Source organism: Pelodiscus sinensis, chromosome 2 (assembly GCF_049634645.1).
Source record: "Pelodiscus sinensis isolate JC-2024 chromosome 2, ASM4963464v1, whole genome shotgun sequence".
NCBI classification, from domain to species: Eukaryota; Metazoa; Chordata; order Testudines; family Trionychidae; genus Pelodiscus; species Pelodiscus sinensis.
Window position 1 is genome coordinate 39931058 of NC_134712.1, and position 19962 is coordinate 39951019.

Here is a 19962-nt window from a genome sequence, read left to right on the forward strand (position 1 = left end):
ATTTTGGAAAGATTAACAATTCATAACACCAACTTCTACAGTTACTAAAGGCAATTAAGAAAAAAATATATACTTGTACTTGCTCCTCTATCAGGAGCATACCTATCTGTGAGCAAAGATTCATTATAAAGTTACATCAGAATCATGCCTGAATGAGTCAGCTATGCCTTCTAATAGAAAACCAGTTCACATAATAGCTGAAATTAAATACACAACAACAAAATGCTATTTTCTAATTATGCATTTATGTTAGAAGTTATCTTACTTGGGAATAGTTGATGGCCAAATAGAAATATGCTCCGCTGCAATATCATTCACAATATCTTCCTAAGAGGAGAAAAGTATTAAAATAGGAATTAGATACAAAAGACACACTTACAAAAAAGTAAAGATGATAACAACACTGTACTGACCCGAACATTATGAAGCTTAACAAACAGAGATAATATTGTAGTCAAAACCAGTGGTTCCTATGATGAAAGAAAAACAAAGAAGATTACACAATAGTCTATTTTCTCTTTTTTAACATCAGATGTATCCTGGAAGGGGTTTAAGACAATTTTGCAAAGACTTTTGAAATAAAGAAAACTGATTCATAATAGTTGTATAAAAGCTTATCTAACCAAGGAGATTAATTTAGAATGAAGCACAGTGTAAATTGAAAGCAGATTGATTATTCCTGCTTAGCTCCATGTGTAGATGTGCTTATTCCAGAACAAGAGTGACTTATTCTGAATTAGCTAAATCTACTTCCAAAATTAACTAAACTAAACAAAGCATCTAGCACAGTGTTTCTCAACCAGTGGTATGAGTACCATTAGGGGTACTCAAGAAAAATGCGTGTGTGTGTGTGGGGTGGGGGGGGTATGTCAACACAATTGAAATTTGGAGAAAACAATTTTTGTTTTAAGTTTTACAGAGCTTTATTATTTTTGGACTTTTTACACCCAAAAATTTCACCACATGCTTGGCTACGATTAAGTTGTTTAAACAAATGTGTTGCAATGGTAGAAAAAAAATGTGTGTCTGAAAACTATAGGTACTGGGGGTACTTTTTTTTTCTCCTTTGCAAAAGGGGTACTTTTTAAAAAAAAATAAAGGTTGAGAAACACTGATCTATTACATGGAGTTCAACAGGAAGAGCTCCCTATGTAAACAAGCCCCAAGAGACAGTCCCTTAATAAATTGCTCAAGAAGATATTAAATAAGTGATACTTATATTAGGCCACTCTGCATATTTATTTCCCCTGGCAATCTTCTTGCTCTAAAGTGCAAGGTGTACTACATATTGAACCTCCCAAATCCAGGCAACATCTGAGGTCCATCAGGGTCATGGATGTTGCTGGACCAAAGAGCCTAGGAGGCCAGGTGCAGGAGCCAGCCAGGAGAATGCAAGGCTAGGGAGCCCTGGCTGGACCAGCAGTGGCTGGGCCAGGCTGCGGTGCCTCAGACAGGCTAGGAAACCCCCAAACATCAGCAGGGCCTGGCAGCAGCTGGGTGATTCCGGGCTGAGGAACCCCTTTGGGAGCAGGACTGGCCCCAGCAGTGGGGCAAGCAAGGGCCAGGCAACCCCAGAACAGGAACCCTAGGGAAGTCCCAGTGGCTGCGAGGACAGGAAGCCCCAGCCAGGGAACCTGGGGTATCCCCAGTGGCAGCGGGGCAGGGGTGGCCTCAGCAAGGGAACCACTGGCGGGAACGGGCCCAGGCAGGGCAATCTTGGCCAAGGAACACTCAGTGGCAGTGGGGCCGGAGATGGCCAAGCTGGGTTGGCAGCAGCTGGGAACCCTGGTGAACCCCCAGACACAGCAGGGCCATCAGCAGCCAGATGATCCTATCCAGAACCCTGGGGAACTCTGGCAGCAGTGTGAAAGCCCCGGACTTGGGAGCTCCAGGGAGAGGAGCTCAGGAGTGGGATTCCAGTAGGGGAGCATTTTCCTCCTCTGGTCTGGCAAACTCCCTGGTTTGGGACCCTTCAGGAACCCACAGTGATGGACCAGGGAGGTTCAACCTGTATAATGTTTTACAAATAATAAAAAAAAACCCACTCAACTTTCCAACTTGTGCACATATTTCTTATAATGCAGACAGCTGCCTGTCTTCACCCCAGAAGTGTTTAGACTGTGGGTACATAAAACACAGTTCACACTGGACTTCAAGGTAATAGGGAAGAGGCCAGTTTCAACGGAAGACAGACAATTTTATCTGAATTCATAATTGTAAACAAAGTTGTATCATATTTAAGTGAACATTGGTTTTATGGTTTTTGTCTATTTATTAAAGTTTTTCCTGCCTCATTCTATGATTATTAGCTTAAGATCTCTGTAATGAGAAACTAGTGAAATTTTAAGCAAGCTATTCAGCAAACCATAGTTTGTATGGTTGATTAAGTAAATTCTCAATTACACCATGTGTTGTACTAAAATATTTATATAACACTCAATATTTTCAGAACGGGCAATACAGGAAAGTGTCCTTAAAGAAATAAATGTTGAAGTCTACAACATAAAACTTACCCGTAACTTTTTGATAAATGAGATTAATTCATTCCTAAATAAGAGAGACATATTACATGTGTAATGTATCAATCACAACTGAAAGCGTAGAGAAACATTTATACATTATAAATAATACAGAGATGGTCAACCAAAACAGACTATTGGCCTACTGGAACATTCTTAATTCCAGACACCTGAAGTGGAATGGACATATACAATCATGTGACGAGAACTTTTAATGCACGGCAGGAGCAGCCACGAACAGTTACTGTCTGAATAACTCAACCTTTTCATAAATTCTACAAGTGAGGGATCAAAGCAATGGGCCAAAGACTAATGTGCAAAGGTCCACTCTAGTTAATTTCACAGTTATATGCATTTGCTACCAAGACTGCTTGACAAGAAATGTTCATCACGCATTCAAAACAAGAGATAGAGCCTTTACCATGAAATTCTAGTTTTCATATCAAGACAAGGCTATTAGTAATGTTAGATATCGATTAATTTAATAGTCGTGTAACCACATCAAAACTTACCGTTACACGATTATTTGATAGTCACCGGGGCAGGGCCTGCAGTCTGCTCTGGCCCCACTCTTGGGAAGTCCCTTGCTACCCCGCACTGCTATCTCTGTATCAATGGCAGCAGGCCCTGTCCTTGGGGGGGCCCAAGCCCCTTGTGGACAGAGGCTGCTCCAGCATCCCACAGAGCAGCCTCTGGCTGTGATGAGTCTGGGCTAAATGTAGACAGAGACAGCTCTCTGGCCACCTCCTTTTCCTTCCCTCGCTGCTGCCTCTGCAGGGGAAGAGGCAGCTCCATGGAACTGGTGCTTGTGGAGAGCCGGCTTCTCCCAAGCGCCAGCACCTGCCGCCTCCTCCTTTGCTGCCTCCCACAGGGAAGGGGGCTGAGGATGAGGAGAGAAAAGGAAAGCTAACTTAAAAGTCAGCTCCCAGCATGTACTGGCTCCCACCTGCCCCCCTCATGCTCTTCACTGCTGACTATCAATCAGAGGCAGAATGAGGAAGGCTGCTCTGCAGGATCTGAGCACTGGCTCCCTCAGTTGCTGCCTCTGATACAGAGGCAGCAGGGGAATGTGTACAGTCGATAGGCTTACGGTTAATCATTCAGTCGACTACATGTTGACATCCCTAAAGGCTACAACCTTCTATTGTGTGAATTGGAGGAGTTGTAACACATTCAATCTCTCAACATATACCTAGGCCTTGCTAAAATATAGACCTTGCTAAAATATACAGTCACAAGAACATAACAAGCAAGCCTGTATACCTGCTCCTCTAACCAAAGCAGTACTAAAAGACAAAGCAGACTGGTTTTTAGATGCATATTAACCAGATCAGCACGTTTGCAGAAGTTAAGGCCCACAGAGTTTTACTCTTAAACAGAGCCCTGCATGAGATTTAATACATATCGTTGGCCTGTGAGGATCACTCAACCAGTGTGTAACACATCATAGTAATCTGGGCACAGACCTGGAGACAACATTGAGCTACAGATAAGTTGCACATGGCTCTCAGTGGGGGACAGTTTGGGTGTTTCTAGGTTAATCAAGTAAAATTAGTAGAGGCTTAGTTACTAACAGGAAATCCTGGATCCGCTGAAGTCAATAAGAATGCTTTTTTATTGACTTCAGTCAAGTCAGGATGTCACCTTAAATATTCAAAGGTCTTGTCCTATTTTGGGAATCGCCTTGAATCAACAATCAGTATCACTTTATCAATGCTGACCCCTAAGAAGGCCAGAGCAGGTGGGATTTGGACTGAATGCTCTTTGGTAAAAACATCCAGCCAGTTGTAACTATGCCAGGTGCTGGGCACTAGTTGCTGAATCAGAGCAATTCCTGAATGAAGAGAAGGTCAAATTTAGAGTTCAAAGATTGATTGTGTTAAATAATTTATGGAAACATACCTGTACATAATGCCTAATGTAGATTCTCTATGTTTTATTAAACTCACTCTGCCATCATTGCCTCGTTTGTGCTGGTTGGATACACTGCAGATCTGCACAACAACTTCCCAAAGGTCTTTAGCTGTCCGTCTATTTTCTTTGGGACCTGGAAGTTCTTTGCATGTAGCAGCCAAAAGCTGCCCCAACTAAGTAAAACAAAACAGCAAACACACAGTGGTCAGTTCATCTTTGCATATATAAAAGGGATTATTAGTTTAAATAGGTTGTTTGATATTAGTCGCAGGGATGACTACTCTGTGACATAGGACATCTAACCAGGAGTTTGAGACTCGTGATTAATTTTCTTAAACTGGAGCACACTTGCAGACATCTTTATTTTTAATATAAAGATGCAGCCTAGGGAAACCACAACAGGTCCAAGAAAATGCTCCACTCTTGATCCAATCAAAACTCAGGCCACACTGCAAAACTAAGGGCTCCATTTTTCTATTCATTCTATTAAGCAAAATGAATATTAAAAAAATGTTTAAAATGTAACAGTGACTAAAAAGCAGGCTGAGTGGATCAGAAGAATTTTCACCACTAACAATGAAGTTTGCGTGTCTTTTGCTTTAATGTAATAATCTGATAACTATCATAATATTGCTATAAAACAAATATTTTTGAAAAGTAAAACTCCAAAATGATAGATGTTTGAATGCCACAGTAATATTTAACATACAATCAGCAATGAGTTGAAAATTATAAACCACTAACATTTTAGGAAAATGAACTCACTTAAAGACCAATCTAATTCTTTTCACACCTGTGTCTCCTACTGAAATAATTCGTGTTCCAAATATAACTGAAGCCGAGGACCCATTCACATCACTGTTTCAATATTCAGTATAGGTTTCTGTTCCCATTACTACTACTACTACTACTACTATACCCTTATATTCCAAGTGAAGCATAGGTCATCTACAAGTCTCGTCCACTTCATTCTGAAGGACGATAAATGGGGTACTCCAGGAATCAGCTAGAGGTTTTGTCTCCAGACAATCTCAGTAGATCTTCTCTACATTATCTGAGGTCTTCCTCTTTTGCATTTTCCTTGTGCATTCCATGTGAGAGCTTGACAGACTATACTGGAAGATGGCTTTCTGAGAATGTGGCCTACCCATCCCCACTTTCTTCTCTTGATTTGAATGTCAAGTGGTTCTTGTCCTGCTCTGTTCTAAAGCTCCTCATCTGTGACAAAGTCTTGCCATTTGATGCGAAGAATGTACGTCAGGCATCTGTTTATGAATGTCTGTAGCTTGTGATTTAAAGACTTTTTAGTACACTAGGTCTCGCATCCATACAAGAGCACACTCTTCACATTTATGTTGAAGATCTGAGATTTCATCTTTACAGATATTATTTGTGAGCTCCATATGAGATGAAGGGCCTTAAATTCAGCTGTTGCTTTCCCTATTCTACCATTTATATCCTTGTCTGTTCCTCCATCTCTGCCCATAATATTCCCCAAATAGGTGATCTGCTCCACATCTTCCAGTTCATCCCCTCTCAGTGTGGTGGTCTTGTTATTGGACTGGTTGATCCTCACTGTCTTGGTCTTTCCCTTGTTGATGCTCAGTCCAGTCATTGAAGCAGTTTTGTCTAGTGTTGCGACCTTTTCTTCCATGCTTTCATGCTGGTGTGCGTGGAAGGAGCCATCATCAGCAAAATCAATGTCCTCTAGTTGTTTGAAAGGTGTCCACTGAATGCCCCATTGATGTCTGTCTGTCTGTTCTGCTCATAATCCAGTCCATTATGATCAAGAACAGGAAAGGTGACAATAGGCACCCTTGTCGCATTCCTGAGAGTATTCTGAAGGATTCCTGTCAAGACACCATTGTAAACAGCTTGGCACGTCGAGGGTTTGTACATTGAACAAATCAGGTCAATAATTTTAAAGTACTTTAACTCGATTTTTGGTGCTGTCCACACTGCAGGAAGTCAAAGGCAGAATACTTTCCCTTACTTCTTGTGGAAGGAGGACTACCAGCAACCACCAGTATGCCCCTCTCAGTTCATAGAATACTAGGACTGGAAGGGACCTCGAGGGGTCATTCAGTCCAGTCCACTGCCCTCATGGCAAAACCAAGTACTGTCTAGACCATCCCTGATAGACATTTATCTAATCTACTTTTAAATATCTCCAGAGGTGGAGATTCCACAACCACCGTCGGCAATTTATTCCAATGTTTAACCACCCTAACAGTTAGGAACTTTTTCCTAATGTCCAACCTAAACCTCCCATGCAGCAGTTTAAGCCTATTGCTTCTTGTTCTATCCTCAGACCCAGGAAGAACAAGTTTTCTCCCGCCACCTTGCGACACCCTTTTAAATACCTGAAAACTGCTATCATGTCCTCTCTCAATCTTCTCTTTTCCAAACTAAACAAACCCAATTCTTTCAGTCTTCCTTCATAGGTCATGTTCTCTAGACCTTTAATCATTCTTGTTACTCTTCTCTGGACCTTCCCCAATTTCTCCACATCTTTCTAGAAATGTGCCGCCCAGAACTGGACAAAATATTCCAACTGAGGCCTAATGAGCGCAGAGTAGAGCGGAAGAATGACTTCTCGTGTCTTGCTCACAACACACCTACCTGTTAGTTCATCCCAGAATCATGTTTGCTTTTTTTGCAACAGCGTCACACTATTGACTCATATTTAGCTTGTGGTCCACTATAACCTCTAGATTCCTTTCTGCCACACTACTTCCTAGACCGTCGCTTCCCATTCTGTATGTGTGAAACTGATTGTTCCTTCCTAAGTGGCGCACTTTGCATTTGTCCTTATTAAACTTCATCCTGTTTACCTCAGACCATTTCTCCAATTTGTGAATTGAATCCAAGCTTGGTATCAACTGCAAACTTAATAAGCGTACTCTCTATGCTGATATCTAAATTGTTGATGAAGATATTGAACAGAACCGGTCCCAAAACAGACCCCTGTGGAACCCCACTTGTTACTCCTTTCCAGGAGGATTGTGAACCTGTTCGAATTAGCTGTCTTAACTAGACCTGCTCATTTGAACCCTGGAAGATCAACAGCAGCAGCTTTGATCTTCTCTGCAGGGTAGATGTAATTTCAGTGCTAAGTAAGGGTACAACTCCCTTCAAAAGAAAAGAGAGAAAAAAAAAGGAAGGGATACAGAGATGGGAGTGGCTCTCATAAAAGCTTATGCCCTAATAAATGTGTTAGTGTTTAAGGTTGTCACCAGACTCCTTGTTGTCATTACTGTTTGCGTCCTTCTTGTGTTAGATGCTAATGAAACCAGGCCGCTGCCAGGTTAGTGAACAAAGGTGGGATAAGCCACATCTCCTGTCAGTTATTCTTGTAGCACAGACAAGTCAATCTCATTGCTAGATCTTACCGAATTTGAACAAATAGCATCATGCTTAGTTTTGTTACACAGTATTAGTTTTTTGGAAGACTTTTTCCCCACTCGTTACTGCAATTAGAATTAAACTTGACAGAAAGAATGACATATGCCTTTAGAAGTACTGGAACTCAAAAGAAAAAAGAAAGGAGGAGGCATAGTATGGCATCTTGCCCCTTTCAGTCTGAACACCTGTTACCTTCACATAAGGATTAGTCTGAACCAGAAGTAAAGGAACTTGCATAGTTAAGTACTCATTCTCCCGCCAGTTTAACAGGAAGGCAACACATTCCTCTGCTACAACTTGTCGAAGAGGAATATCTACAAGAGATTTAAAAAAAAATGTTTAGCTCATCAACCAATACTAGGTCATAATTTTTTCCCCAACGAAACTCTAGCATTTATAAAAACCACGACAAACAGTTATTGGCCACATTTCCGCTTCCTATCTTTTGTAGTAGCAAACATGGTAGATGCCTTTTCAGATGAGTAAGCATCAGCAACTTCCATGAACTTATTTTGTAGTTTTAGGTGTTCCTGCTTTTGAAAATCAGGCCATAGCATCCATGTAAACAGAAGAAGTTGCAATATTCAGCTTCCACAATGGTATTTGTTAAAATACCAACAAACAGTAATATCACAGAGAGAAAGTGAATGTGAATGACATTCCAGTCTGGTGGTTAGGGCATTCTATTGGAACTTGGTTTTCCTTCATTCAAATCCCTGATCCTGTGTTTAATTATTTACAGGAAGCAGAACTGCTTCAACAGAAGGAACTGAGAGTCACTCCCCAGACCTCTACTGCCATTAGTTATAATACTCCTCTGGGAGGGGAGAGACCTGGATTCAAACCCCTGTTTCAGGATGAAGGTTCAAATGTGGATTTCTCACATTCCAACTGAGTGTTCGAACCACTGGGCTATGGGACAACCAACTTCTCCATCAATCAAGCCCATTATTTCCTTTGCTTTTATTTAAAAGATTAAGACGACTGGAAACAAACTTATTCAATCCAAAAATGAACACTAGCATTAAAAAGAACATGGTGTTTTGAATTTTTTTTTTAACTTGCCAAAACTTCTAAATGATTTCAGTGAGAAAGATGGATGATATAATACCTTTTACTGGACCAATGTCTATGGGTGAGACACACAAGATTTCAAGCTTACACAGCTCTTTGTTAGGTGACCTGCATAAGCTGAAAAGCTACTCTCTCATCAATAGAAGATGGTCCAATAAAATATATTACTTCACCCACAATTTGTGCCTAATAGCTTAAGACTAAAATGGCTACAACAAAACAGTGCATGCAAAAAGTCAGTTTCAGTTTGAGTCAAACTGATTTTTTTCCCCCTTCAGAATTGCCAGAGAACAAAAACAGATATTCCCCCAGGTCTGTTTAAAACAAACTGGCAAAGTGCAGTCCATAGGACAACTTTTTTCACTTTAAGATGCTCAAACTCTAAGACAATTAAAAACATGTTTAATATTTTTACTATACATTATTGTCACTGGAAATGAGGTCACAGAACCCTGTTTTTTGGTTTTGCAAACCTTTTACTACCTTTATATTTTACTGTGCCTTTAAGAGATCAACAAATAGTCTAGCAGCACTAGTATGCTCCAGTCATCTGAAGAAATGGGTTGTACCCACGAAAGCTCATGATACCATCTACATGTTTTGTTAGTCTTTAAGGTGCTGCTAGACTATTAGTCTGTAACTGGAAAAGCTTAAAAAGCAACAAACTCGGCTACCCCTCTGAAGTTTAAGAGATCAGTCAGTTACATTCTTACCAGGCACCCTCATTTCCAAATATCCTCGGACTCTGCTAATCAAATCAGAAGGAGGACGTTCTCCACAAACTCCTGCTCCTGCTTCATGAGTATAAATGTCTAACAGCAGCATCTCATTCAGCATGACCTGGCGCAGCTTTGGAGAAAACTCTGTCACAAGTTCAAGGCAAGCAGCAAAGAGCTGCTTTGCATGGACAAAATCCTGTAATACAACACAGCATATGTGAGAGACACACCATTACTTCAACTGAATTATAAATTAGACAAGTGCTAGAACATTAACCAATTCTGGATTATTTCAAGCCTTGGCACCTATGTAACAGGTGTTGTGCATTCTTTCAGAATCAAGCTAATATTTGAATAATGTAAGTAAATTTCAGATCTCGAAAGACTTGAGTTCCATAATCTCAAATTCTTCAAACAAAATAAAAAGGTTCAGAAGAACAACATATTATAAAAGGAAAAAAGTCACTCAAAGCATTCTGAAATGTTTCTATTTATAAAATTCTTATAGTTTCACCCTTAGCTCATTGATCAGGAATGGTGAGGCGAAGAAACAGAGTTTCACACACTGAATATTCATTAAAAAGAATCAGCAAAAGTGTTAGCTAGTTGCAAGAAGTCTGACACATTTTGATAAATTACTATATTAATCATTAATGTATCCTAAGTAAAAACTCCCCCTTAACTTGCTATACTAAAGTATTAGGTGACTAAATTAATTGTGTCATGTGCCCCCCAAGGCACAGAGAGAGGTTAAATGATGTGACTCTTGTGGCAGAGCTGTAAATAGATTAAATGGCAAAAAAGAGACATGACAAACTTCGTTAACACAGAATCAAAGTTGCTCAGTGATAGCTCGCCCTTCCAGAATACTGAATTTAGCAAAACTCAAGGTTCTGAAAATGAGGAAATTATCAGATCTTTGCACAAACCCCCAGGTCCCAGCTCACATGGGGGATAGGGAGAGATATCAGATCTCAGAGATAAACAATCCCCATCTACTCTACCACTCCATCCTTCTCTTCCCACTATGTAATTGCTTCTACAGGTTAAGGAAATAATTTCAACACCTTCTGATACTTTGTTGTACTCAGATTACATTTCCTTCACAATAAAACCCCGCTCTGAGAGAGGCAGATTGGCGAAATTATGTGCTATTTTTACTTCAGATTTCTGCCCTGGGTTGGATCTGAACTCAGAGCCTAGTGTGGTGTTCAGACTCGATGACTAAAGCACGAACTTGGAGCAACCTAGACACTGATGTATAAACAGTCTTCCAAACAGATAGCTTCTCTCTGCACACTTGCTCAGTGTAATGCCTTAGGCATGTGTGCTTCAGTATATGTATATAGAGAAGCCAACCTTTTAAATCTAATTTTCCCCAAAGGGCTGATCAGTAACATACAGTCTGTTGGGATAGCCTTTAAGCATTCAATTATTTGAATTATACTCTAATCTGTGAGCAAAAAACGTTGCTAAGATGTGCCATACAAAAAAAGCTGTTCTTCCCTCCAGGGGCTGTACATTGGGAACAAATTCCTGGTCAAGTGGCCTCAAACAGCACATGGTGTGTTCCTTGAGGCACACCAGATTTTAAGGCAATCTTTTACGGACTCTAGAACACTTACAACAATGAAGCTATAAACACAAAGCTAGTTCTAACCTTAACAGCCCTGTTATAATGCTAAATCTCCTGACTCAGATCCTAGCTTCAAAAATCTACTCTATGCTTTTACTTGTACATTACCAAAAAAAAACCCACAAAAACAACAAAACCACACACCCCTCATTTGACTTATGTTATTACACCAAGAATACATCTGCTTTTATCAATATGTTAGTAGGTTAGGCTACTGCAGAGCAGTTTTTTTCATGAGCAACTACTAGAGAAAGGCAGAGATGTACGCTGTAGTCAAGTCCTTTTGAAAAAGGATTTATAAGCAAATGATCTGTATTAAACACCAAGACCATGAATTCTTCATTTTTACTTTTTATATATAATTTGTTCACCTTAATTGCACTGCAGTGTAAACCTTTTGCCATCAAGATGTAGACCAAATCTCTAGTTAAGTTGTCTTTAATTCCAAGGATAACACTTCCATAAACATTTGGCACTTCCCACTAAGAGAAAAATGTATAGAACAGATAAATGGGAACAGATTTTTGAACCGTTAAACCACTATATAAAACATTAGTGACCAGATTCTTAATGAAATACTCAAAGAAAAGAACAGTTTCTTCCATGTACTTCTGTTCCAAATGAGGTGTGTAGTTAATTGGTCAGTTCATAACTCGGATGTTTGTAACTTTGAGGTTCTACTTTACATACTTCACATACCAGAGGTGGGCAATAATTTTTGATGGGGGAGGAGGACACTCCAACTATTTGATAAGAGCCACACTCTTCCATAATATTAATGGAGGAGGTACAGGATCTGGGATGGAGGTTGGGTGCAGAAGGGAGCTCGAGGAAGGGGACTGGGATGCAAGAGGGGAGTGAAGGGTCTGCGAGTAGAGGGTTTGAGTTACTTGGGGTAGGGGTGGGAACAGAGGGTTGGGGGGCAGGTTCAGGCTCTGGCTAGGAAGTGCTTACCTGGGTGGCTCCTGGCCAGCAGGAGCCTCAACCAGGTTTTCTGGCTGCCTTGCTCCTGCAGACCACTCAAAGCAGCTGTCTACAGGGACCATGTGCTCTCTCTACTGCACGCTACCTAAGAAGTGCTTGTAGCATGAGTACGAAGTTCCTTCCACCAGGGGCTTGCAGTGTAGAGAACATGCCCCCTGAAGCCAGGCGCTCTGAGCAGCACATGGCAGGCAGGAAGCCTGCCTGACGCTCCTACTGGGCTGTGGGACAGTGGCAGGCCAGATCTGCTGGTTTGATGAGCTGAATCTGGGCTGTGGGCCATATTTTTTCCCACCCCTAAGCTATACTTGAGAAATAATTTACCTTGCTGGAAATTGTCCAGAATTGGCGTTCAGATGTCATGCCATGCAACTCTATTAAAATCTGGCGAATCCTCCAGGGATCCACTGATAATATAAGCTGATGTTCCAGCTGGCCGATATTGACACTTGCTGAGGCTAGAAGAAAGATTGATAGCTGCAGTAGTTTATTTTTAATAAGGTATACCCATCACATAGCACCTTGGTGAAAAAATAAGATTTAAAAACATAATAAACTAGACACACACACTTGGTTGCCTCTGTAGATCAAGTATACTGCACCTACCAGGGGTTTCTTGCACATGTCTATTCCCTTCAACAAGCTTCCTGAGTTGTCAACATTACATCCCCCGATACCTTTGGCAAGGCCATCCCTAGGGACCCTGGGACAAGGCCCCCCCAGGATCCCAGGTGTGACTCAATCTCCACCATATGCCCTGCCCTGGCTCCTGCTCTGCCTCCATCCCTACCTGCCCTCTTGCTCAATGAACCCTCCGAGCAACGCGAGGTGAGTCTGGTACTGGGTGGCAGCAGGGGTCACCTCCATCCACACTCACCACAGTGGCAGGAGCCTCCTTTGTTTCACCCTGCTGCCCTCTACCAGCCCACTGTGTCCCACACTGGTGGGAAGTGGAGCAGCCTGGGGCTAAGATGTTCTGCTTCTTGATGCCCTGGTGAAGCTAAGTGCTTCAGACTGGGTGAGAGAGGCATCCAACGGGGAGGAGCAGAGCAGCTTCTGAATGACTCCAGCTCCCAACTATGAGGGGAATGGAGAGGGCCAACACCTGTTGCTGCCCATACCAGGCCCCTGGGTAATTCCCCAGACCACCCTGGGCTCCACAGTTCCCTTCCAAAGAATGTTTGAGGCAGCTGCTGCAGGGCCACCCAAAACATAGGGACTGGGACAGCCATTCCAAAGCATCCTATGTACAGGACTGGACGAATGACTTCTAGTATTTCTTGCAACCCAACCTACCCACTTCAGTGACTCTGTTCTGCATTCACTCATCCCCCTCCATCATATCACGGATTGCACATGCCTCCCTGCATACCTCCGTCCCACAGTTAAGTCATTAAGTGTGTCAACATTTTAAAATGGTATTGGGAATATGGGAAGAGCCTAGAATGGGTATTGTTATGCTGAAAAATGTCAATGGTTGCTGTCAACTACTTCTTGGTCAACAACAACAAAAGGTGCCTTTCTGATGGATTTGAAAACCAGATGCCAGGGGCACTATTTCCACGCTTGCCTTTTTGCTACTTTCCAATTTGCACCCTTCTCACCAAAATATGAATAGGGGCAGTCCAGAATTCTAGAACTGATTGGATGCAGCATTCAAAAATTAGTTTGTGACTAATGCACGCCATCAAGTTGATGGCAAGGCCTTGCTTTGCTCAGCCAAAAATCCACTGTCACAAATCAGGTCTACAGACCTAACTGTAAGACAGACTACAAGACAGCCATGGAATCCTAAGACCTCAGTGACTTCAGCCCACAGCAGCTGGGAGCTGCATTATCCTTCCACCTCCCACAGGAACCAGGAGATGAAGGGTACCCATGATGCTGGTGGGAGATAGATGGCAGAAGATACTAAGTGCTTTAGGGGAATCCAGTACCACAGTTGTCGGGGAATCCCACAGCTGTGAATGGAGAGGAACCCTGGAGCTCTGAGCCCCCACTGTGGTGGGGAGACTTGGGAGGGAGCTCCCAGATGGCTCTGTGTGTTCCAGTAGCTTCCCATTTTGTCATGGATATTTTAAGTCAGGGACAGGACATGGACTTCCCCTTTATTGCCTGTGATCTGTCCATAACTTTTATTAAAAATGTCCATATCAAAAATATCCATGACTCTTACCTAAAGTATACCCTTTAAAAATAATTTACTGTGAAAAGTAGGCCCCGCTGCAGAAAAAAAGAAAAAGATCTAGTCTGGCAAGATAGGTTAGAATTCCGTATATCAGATTTTGTAAAAATCTACAAGTAACAGTTTTAGAGGGCAAAATGCCTGGGCAAGGACTGCAGAGTACAGGTGACCCCCGAATTATGACCGCCTGACTTATGACCCCCGCCCCTGCATTTACAACCCTCCTGCTCCGGCCACCACCTCCACCAGGCACAGCCCCCAGCTGGCTCTGGGAGCAGCTCACACTGCACTGCCTCCAGCACGCACAGCCCCCAGCCGGTTCTGGGAGCTGCTCACACCGCACCACCTCCACCTGGCACAGCCCCCAGCTGGCTCTGGGAGCAGCTCACTCCATGCTGCCTCCACCTGGCACGCTGGGGACTACAACTCCCAGGAGGCAAATCAGGCCAGGAACAGAACCTCCATTTTTATCACTGTGCCAATGGGAGAACAGGGTTCAACTTACGACAGCTCGACTTATGACGGTTCTCCAGGAACCAATTAGGTCGTAAGTGCGGGATTGCCTGTACTTCATTAAGCATTTACACTGCTAATCTGTTATCAGGAAAGAGTGACTACGGCAATCTTAACCATTATTTATAATAAGTTAGACTGAAAAGGTTAACTTTACAGGCTTGACCTGAAGTTGGAAGAGTTCATGCTCTTTCTTGGCTGACAGCTGAGTTCAGGCAAGGAAGAACAAAGTAAGGACAAAACAAGATAATGTAACTATCTGGGAGAAAATAAACTACTTCCACCTCCCGGAAGGAATTCACATATAGCAGTCCTCCTATTTTCCAGCATCGGCCATACAAAGCAATCACTCCAGTGCAAAATTTGGATCAATTCCCTATTCATAGCAGTAGATGGAAGGGCCTGAAGAATTAATTGCAAAGATACTACCTCCTTGTCATCTCTATGGCACAAGGGAGGCTTCCACAGTATGGCAAGTTTCTGCTACTTAGGCAGACTTAGAAGGATTTTATTTTTATTGATAAATGTAGATTTCACCAAACACACAGAAACTGACAAAAATATTTCTATCAATAATAGAAATTTACTGGTAGACAAAGAAAAAAATGCTTGAGAATTTAGCTGTTTACCTATATTTTCTTTGTATACTGACATGTGACAATTTGCATTTTAGGAGTTAAATTTTCTGAATTTCATACGTCTATCATCATTGATTGTTGTCTGACCCCCTTACAATTTGCAGAACATTGTACTAGATAAAAACTGGAAAAAAATGCTTAAAAATAAACAAACTGATAACTGTCAAAATTACAAAAAAAAATCTAATTTAAACCTGCAAAATCTATAAATAGGTCAAGCTGTTACCGTGCTGAAGTCCTCGACCTGCTAGGCATAACTCAAATTGGACTGGGCATGGAAAAAGAAATAACCAAGACCTGAAACTGAAAGCCTCCTCTCTCTACATGGGAGATGATACCACCGAAGATCTCAGGCCTAGATTATACTTCATTTAGGCTGACATAAGCTACCTTGCATCAATTTAGCTGTGCATGTGTCTACACTTAAATTAATCTCCCACAAACACATCATCATTACAGCAATGCAGTAACACCGCCTCCCCAAGCAGCCTTAAGCCATGATTGACTTAAGACAGATGCATTGAATAGTGCTGACACTATTTTTTTTAATCCTATTATTCCTGCAGCAGTTTCCCCACAATGCCAGACACTGGAAGCCCCATTCATTCTCCTTTACAGCCCCACACATTTTTTAAATGCCTTTTCCCGATTGTTCCTCTTGGCAAGAAAACCTAGCAGCTATTTATTATTGGGTACAACTACCCAGCTGACCATGCAGGCTACACACACAAGTTGCACTCTTGATGGAGTAGACAGTAGATATTGAATCTGCTGGAATAGTTATGGGGAGAAGAGGCTGTGCAAGCACAACTATGGATTTGCCCTATATACATGGACATTTACAGACTGCATGGGGGATACATGAGAAGAACACAGGGAAAGCTACAGTGCCACATGAAAATGATGGAACTGCATCAGGCTATCAGAAGGCCAGGGAGGCCAGCAGTCAATCTGATGCCAAGCCGCAACCTGACACTTTCACAAAGAGCAGTATGTCATATTTGATGGAGACCATAACATCACTGCATATACCTTTAAGGAGGTCAAACCACAAGCCCTGCCATAAAAAAACAAGACAAAGTAGGAGGAGGATGGGGGACATTCAGCTGGGAGCCTACATCTGTTAGGCTCCACCATAGTCCCTTCACTCCTAGTAACTGAAAATGGGTGAGCCCTATGCAGAGCAAAGAACTTTGGGGGGGGGGGGAGGTGAGTTTTTCCCCATTACAATGACCTACTAATGGTGCCCCAACTTGACAGGATACAGCTACTGACTTTTCATTAATATACTTGTAGTGCTCTCTCTTCTAATACAGTAGAGAGTGAGCTGTTAACTGCTTTTCATTTCTCTGTAGGCAAGAGGGGCCATGCAAAACAGTTTGGCTGTGTCTGTATTACATCCCTCTTTCGACAGAGGGATGTAAATTAGACACTTCGAAATTGCAAATTAAGCTGGATTTGAATTTCCCACGCTTCATTTGCATATTCACGTCATGGCACTCTTTCGAAAAAGCGCTATTTCGAAAGTAAAACTGCTGTCTAGATGCAGTTTTTGAAAATAGAAGCTTTTTTCAAAAGATCCTGTAAACCATGAGGTCTAGACCACGGTTTTACTTTCAAAATAGCACCATGACATGAATATGCAAACAAAGTGCGGGAAATTCAAATCCCAGCTTCATTTGCAATTTCGAAGCATCTGATTTAGATCCCTCTGTCAAAAGAGGGATGTAATCTAGATGCACCCCGAATGTACACAGGGATGTCTCCTGAATCTGTCTGAGAATTCTCAATTAAACTTTCACAGAGGTACTGTACAATCCTCTCCCAAAGGATTCTAGGTACAACAGCCTTATTTCTTCCTCTGGCAGAGATGTCTTCGTCAGGGCCCCATTGCAGTGCACAGGCTATCAGCATACAGGCCAAGGCAGCCTCGGAGTACCAGCTTGTGCTTTCTGTGCCTTTGTTACACTCATGAGTGAGATATTAGCTACATTTCTGACAGCCTGTGGAAAATGGCCTGAGCATGCAGTGACTGTTTGCTCTATACTCAGATTCATACAACTGAGCAACTCCCTTTACTTCTGGCAGACCATACTCAGCATGAATGGTGCTGAGAGAGGTACTGTACAAAAGCACTCTGAAGCAAATGTCAATAAGCATGCCTTGTTTAAACCTTTAAGGGAGCAAGGGAAGGGATTGTTCAATCTTCACTTTTACTTTTCATTGTAATTACTTTGACAATTAAACCTCTTTTTGTTTTAGCTGAAGATGCTGCAATCTTGAGAGAGTCCTAATGCACACCCGTGGAATGCCTGAGACAGATCAGGAGAAAGAAGGGTACTTGGGATGCAGGATCTTATATGTTAAGCCAGTGCTGGATCTGATTGTAAGCAAGGGGCCTAGAGGGTGATCAATGCAGATATCCTGGAGAAGAAAACAGCAGACATGAGGAAAAAAAACATAATGGGCCTTCTCTTGACAGCCCACAGATTCTAGACTCTTGTGGATCTAAAGGTTCATCAATCATAGGCTTACCATCTTTTGCAGTGCATGGAGAACACCATTACAGTACCCCCTGCCACCCATCTTCACCATGGTGCCAGGGACCACATTTCTGCTCCTACCACTTTGCCCTTAATGTTCCTCAGGGTCATCTCAGCTTCACATACACTGACCTATGAAAGTCATGACTGATGTATGTGCAGGTAAAATGGTGGTGAATGTTCTTTCCCCTTGTTAAGTTCTGTTCCAGTAATTTAGGTTTTAAATGTATTTGCTTTTAAAACTGCAGATTTCTTCTTGGACTGGTTTTGTTGAAGAATAAAATTCTAGGATTTGGAAAATAATTCATCTTTATTAGTTCACAACATACCCTGCAGAGTGCCTAGGAGTTCTCAAAGCACCTACTTGCTACTCCACTTAGTGAGACAACTCAAAGAATCTATAACAGAGTATAACAACTTACATATACATACAATAAGCACCACAAAATTAATCACAGTGATGGTGTTATATTCACAGATGAACACCACATATCACAATTATTATCATGTGACAAGAAAGCACAATCCAGCATAATACATTACTGTGGCTCACTGTTAAAAGTACTATTTCAAAGCCTCTCCATTATATATCTTTGCATTGAGCTTAGAAGAGCTCTTGCATCTGGTTGCTCAAACTCAACCGACAGCTGCTCTACCTCCACTGCCCAACCCAGTGGCAAATTCTACCCTTTTCCTTCACGAATATTATGAAGGACAACAGGCAGCTATAACCTTTAGGATTATTTTTTCAACTTTGATCCAATCTTGTGAGGAAAAAATGCCAGCATCCCTTCAATCTATCAAAGGTGTATTCAACTGTCATTCTGCACCTACGGAGCTGCTAGCTGACTCTTTCCTTGCTGCTGTTGAAGCAATTGGTGTAAGGCTTCAGGAGCCAGGGGAGCAAAGGGTAGACTGGATCTCCCAGAATCACTACTGGAATTGCCACTGGTGATAATTAAAGCTCTGATGAGGAAAGAAAGTGCTAGCGTTCAACTTTCTGAATATTTCTGTGTTCTTAAAGTTGCATGTACCTTTTCTGACAAGCCAAAACTAATGTCAGTGAAGCACCCCAAAGATCCACCAATACGTACATAAGCACAACCCCCCCCCCCCAAAACCCCCAACAAATAAAAAAACTACACACCACCAGCCCTCAAACCCTCTCTCTGTTGAGGTAATCTGATTTAAGGTGATCTGGTGCTAAAGTAAGTATATGCACGCTGTCTACTGCTCCATTTCAGTTTGGGAACCCTATTGCTGTACATCCATTCACTATGCCTTTCAAGTTGCCGAGAATCAGAGTTCTACACAGACATAGCAGAAGATGATTAAATGGCCCTGTGCACTCTCAGAAGAACAGTCTCCACAGAGGATTTTCCAGCTCCAAGAAAGAACTAGACAAATTCCTGAAGGATAGGGCCATCAATTAGTCAGGATGGTGTCCCTAGTCTTTTCTTGCCAGAAGCTGGCAATGGGCCACAGGAAATGGATCACTTGGTCTATTCTGCTCATTCCCTCTGGGGCACCTGGCATTAGTCACTTTTGGAAAACAAGATACTATGCTAGACAGACGTTTGGTCTGATGCAGTATGGCAATATTTATGTAATTCCACAACAAAATAAGCTATTTCAGGAAAATAAGTTCTTTGCTGGTGGAACTGCATATACACTAGGCAGGCATAATGTGGAAAAAACCCACACCTTTAATTGACAGGCCTATCCTACTAAAAGTGTAGATCCACCATACAGATTCATTGACTAAAGAAAGGAAACATAGTGTCTGAAGTTTTTCTTTTTAAAGCATACATCCTAAAATTGTCACTTTGACCATG

General features: G+C 41.9%; 1 protein-coding gene across 1 annotated transcript in view; it reads right to left on the minus strand.

Annotated features, from left to right (window-relative positions):
* Positions 1–19962, minus strand: part of INTS8 (integrator complex subunit 8) — an 83490-nt gene that overhangs the window by 19259 nt on the left and 44269 nt on the right. Inside the window, exons 13-20 of the mRNA XM_075920360.1 lie at positions 12573–12706; positions 11639–11749; positions 9626–9827; positions 8031–8152; positions 4422–4606; positions 2514–2547; positions 414–470; positions 266–327 (exon numbers count right to left, since the gene is read on the minus strand). Coding sequence (XP_075776475.1) covers positions 266–327; positions 414–470; positions 2514–2547; positions 4422–4606; positions 8031–8152; positions 9626–9827; positions 11639–11749; positions 12573–12706 — 907 coding nt within the window. The remainder of the gene's footprint in view (positions 1–265; positions 328–413; positions 471–2513; positions 2548–4421; positions 4607–8030; positions 8153–9625; positions 9828–11638; positions 11750–12572; positions 12707–19962) is intronic.